Source organism: Cotesia glomerata, linkage group LG3, assembly GCF_020080835.1.
Source record: "Cotesia glomerata isolate CgM1 linkage group LG3, MPM_Cglom_v2.3, whole genome shotgun sequence".
NCBI classification, from domain to species: domain Eukaryota; kingdom Metazoa; phylum Arthropoda; class Insecta; order Hymenoptera; family Braconidae; genus Cotesia; species Cotesia glomerata.
This window is the reverse complement of record NC_058160.1, coordinates 13298134-13301840: the sequence shown is the minus strand read 5'-3', so window position 1 is coordinate 13301840 and position 3707 is coordinate 13298134. Positions and strand designations below refer to the sequence as shown.

At 29.0% G+C, this 3707-nt stretch overlaps 1 protein-coding gene across 1 annotated transcript; it reads right to left on the bottom strand.

The window, feature by feature from the left end:
* Nucleotides 1-355: 355 nt before the first annotated feature.
* Nucleotides 356-3306, bottom strand: LOC123261149. Its single transcript, XM_044722662.1, has 5 exons — nt 3171-3306; nt 1564-1862; nt 1124-1307; nt 799-973; nt 356-705 (listed from the first exon to the last, which is right to left on the bottom strand). The coding sequence occupies exons 1-5, from the start codon at nt 3189-3191 to the stop codon at nt 506-508; spliced, it is 879 nt and encodes a 292-aa protein (XP_044578597.1). The 5' UTR covers nt 3192-3306; the 3' UTR covers nt 356-505.
* Between the last annotated feature and the right edge of the window lie 401 nt (nt 3307-3707).

The window sequence follows — 3707 nt, the reverse complement described above, 5'->3', positions numbered from 1 at the left end:
TACCCTGATAGCCAAGTTGGGCGCAACTTGTCGACAACCGGTACGTCCAACTTTCCCGAAATCTACTGCCGCAAGGTGGCAACAAAAAGACGACAACAGTTGTAAAGAAATAGTTGGCGTCTTCTTGTCGCCAACTTTCGAGTAACTATTTCGCTCATGAAAAAGTCGATGGTTACGTTCTTTTTTACTACCCGAGAAGATAACTTATCTACAAATAATTCTGATAATATGGAATTTTGACTTATTAATTAAATTTTTAAATGGTCGTACCGCTAGATGGCGCAATCATCAATCTGTAGCAATTAATTTTTCTATATATTTTTATAAAATGATTAATAAATTAATGTCTAATTAATTACAAGGTTTGAAAATTAAAAATTTATTTTTTTTGGCTCGTGATATTAGATGTTTCACATTAATATCACTTATAGTGATACGTATTTTTAATTACACCAATAGTTTTAATAAATATAAAATAAAAAAATAAGACAGAAAAAAGTAGATTTTAATTGCTTGTTGGAGGTTGATTTTCCTGCGAATTAGTGTAGAATTTTTCTGTAAAATCTGTACTCTTCTTTCTCTTTTTAGACAGTACCAAGTCAGGTTTTTTCTTTTTTAAACGAGAATCTGCTGCTTTCATTGCGCCTTTGAATGCTTCATGGTATTGATGAACCGTTAAGTTCGGATACATAGTTCGAAAAGCCGCTGAAATTATATTAAATTAATGATATATCAACAGAAATGGAAATAAACGTGTTAAAGAGATTATATAAAACTTATAGATTTTAAATTACTTACACAATAAATCACGATCGAGCGCAGAGCCAGCTATAGTATTGGGTTTCCCCTTACTTGACTCAATATAATTATATGTAATCAACAATTCATCTTTCATGAGAAAATTATTTTTCAATACATATCGGATATTATCCGATATGGATTTTCCTCCGCGGAAACTGCTCACATAATTTTTCTATAAAAGAAACCGTAATTCGATTATTACTCATTTATTTACTACTTATTTGTATGGTATTAAAGCACTGCTGTCTGTCATTTCAACCCATGTTTGTTTTCATTAAATTTTTTAAATAAAGGACAATTTTACTTATTACATTATACGTACTAATTCATCCCTTCGTTGTTCTGTTGTCCCTTCGTACTCCTTTATCTCTGCAACAGTTGAGAAAGGCAAAAAATCAGGCTTGGCACTCATCGATGCTGAATGTCCTAGGTTTTGGCGCTGATTTATTGAAGCTGTCAAGGTGGAAATCATCTCTTTTTGCTCATTAACTTTTTCTGAGAGTGAACTAAAATAATAAAAAATAGTATAAAATTTTTGGTTTTTTAAGCAATGTATTATTTTTTAATTAAATTTTTTTTAAGTGAATTAAAGGGTTTTAAAGCTCTAAGAAAAATTTAAACTTTGTAATGAGTCAGCATAAAACTTCTATTTGTGAGTAGATGGAAGTTCAACATATGAACAATAATTTTTGATAAGGTGATAATGATAACTATAATAATAATCTATCGATACTATATATTGATTGAATTTTAATGACTAACTTCAATAATGCAGTGTTGTTTTGTGTAGTTTGTAGAATTGCACGAAGGATAGTCGGTATTGAACCAACGGATCCTGTAATCTGTGAATTTTCTCCAGATTTTTGTTGATTAGATTGAGAATTTCCTGACGAATGGGCTATCTTCACTATTTTCAAGTGTTGGCCATCTTTTATTATTGGAATTAATTTCGGTTGCTTCAATCCCTGTACTGCCAATTCAGCATCCTTGCTAATCTTAAATTGAACATTCTTCGTTGATCTACTATTGCTTTTACTGCTGCAATCACTATCGGTTTCACTCTAAATAAAAAAAAAGTTGCACAAATATCACGGATTAAAGTCTCAGCTGTTCAATTTATGTGATCAACTAAATTTTGATCTAATTATATTTATAACTTTTGTCATAACTTTAACTATTAATTTCTATTAATCTGCAGTAAATAAATCGATACATTAAAGTTATTGATTCATCACAAACTGAGTAATGAGATATATAAACATATCAATAAAAATAATATGACTCATAAAGAATTTTCCGAGATTAGCTATAAATATTTTAAATTACAGACCACTGAAACAATCCCCGGCTCCAAATCTAATAAGAGAATCGTTAAAAAAAAACCTGTAAAGTACTTAAAATTAAAAACATCAACTAAATACCCAAATATCAAGTTTTAACATAATGACTAACATTAGTGTTTTTATTACTATTACTAATGTATTTTATCGTTGTGATTACATTACGAATAAAATAAAATCTATATCAAATTATGCTAATATTAATTGTTGAACTTATAATAATTTGTTTAAAAAATGTCTTCAATAAAAGACATACTATTTGTGCACTGTTGATGACGGATATTCGTACTAAAAATAGTTTAAAGCACAAAATAATCACGTTATTTTATGTAAAATAACGATAATTCCAAACTATGACTTTCCATAAAAAAAATTAAAGTTTATAGGTCCTCCGCCATGGAATCTTTGAGGTATGTAGAATACGAAATCCGCAGCTGTAAACAATACAATATGATATAAATATTTATTCAATTACTTCTTATTTGAAGCTGACACCACCTTTTACGCAAATACTTGGAGTTCATAAGAAAATGCAAAAAAAAACCATTAACAGTAGCAAGGAAAATTAAAAATAACACATGTACTATTTAAATTAGGAAATATTATTTCATAACAATAATAGCAACCAGGCACAGCAACAATTTACCAATAAAAAAACTTTATGGGTATATCATTAATAAAATCTAATTTTTTTAATGAAAATCACTCAAATGATAAGTGATTGACTAAAAATTTTTCTTGAACATTTCATGAAACTATTTACAATTAAAAATTAATATCATTTGCCCACAAAACCAGAGAATTAGTTCATAGAATTTAGCTAAAAATATTTCTATCCTCAAAGTCAATAGAACAGATAAAAAATGACTTGTAAGAATTCTGCACAAAGTAACAAACAACTTTAAAGAAAGTAAAATTACGAACTTTTTATTTTTTAGAATTTAAATTAAGCTGCAATAGTTAGCAATGAAAATCAATATTAAAAATGTTCATGCAATTGTTGAAAAAAGAAAGCAAAAAAAAACTAACCTCCTTACTAGGTGGTGGCATGACTTTTGATACACAAGACCAAATATTAATTCTGACTGATCCACAGATTCGGTAGAATCTGGCGCCAAGTTCCGTTCAAATCCGTTGTAAACGGAGCGCCAGGCTACCGACTGTGTTTACTGTAAGCAGAACGGTATTTCGAGGTTGCAAAATTTTATTTAATTATATGGTTCTCCTTTTTCCAAAATAATATATTATAAAAGTAATTTATACTTTATTTTACTGATATTAATTAATTATAATCAATTATAACACTTAATTCACTTAAAATTATTAAATTTTATCAGCACAAACTATAGTAAGCCCAGAAATTTCGATCCTGACTTTTTTTCGATGGGGAATATCAGCGCCACAGACTAGATAAAATAAAAATGTGTAGTAATCCTTCCTATAGACACGCAACTACAGTAAAAAGTGATTCATAGCTTGCATCTATGGCCGCCAGGGTGCACTGGAATTACATCTACATAAACTGTAGCTTTAAGGGGATAGTTTGCAGTAAAAATGCAGTCAACA

Coding starts and splice junctions, on each gene's coding strand:
- LOC123261149 (XM_044722662.1), bottom strand. CDS start 3,191: ATGCCACCACCTAGTAAGGAG. Junction 1,863..3,170: donor TGCCACCACCTAGTAAGGAG/GTTAGTTTTTTT, acceptor TTTTTTATTTAG/AGTGAAACCGATAGTGATTG. Junction 706..798: donor GCTCGATCGTGATTTATTGT/GTAAGTAATTTA, acceptor ATATAATTTCAG/CGGCTTTTCGAACTATGTAT.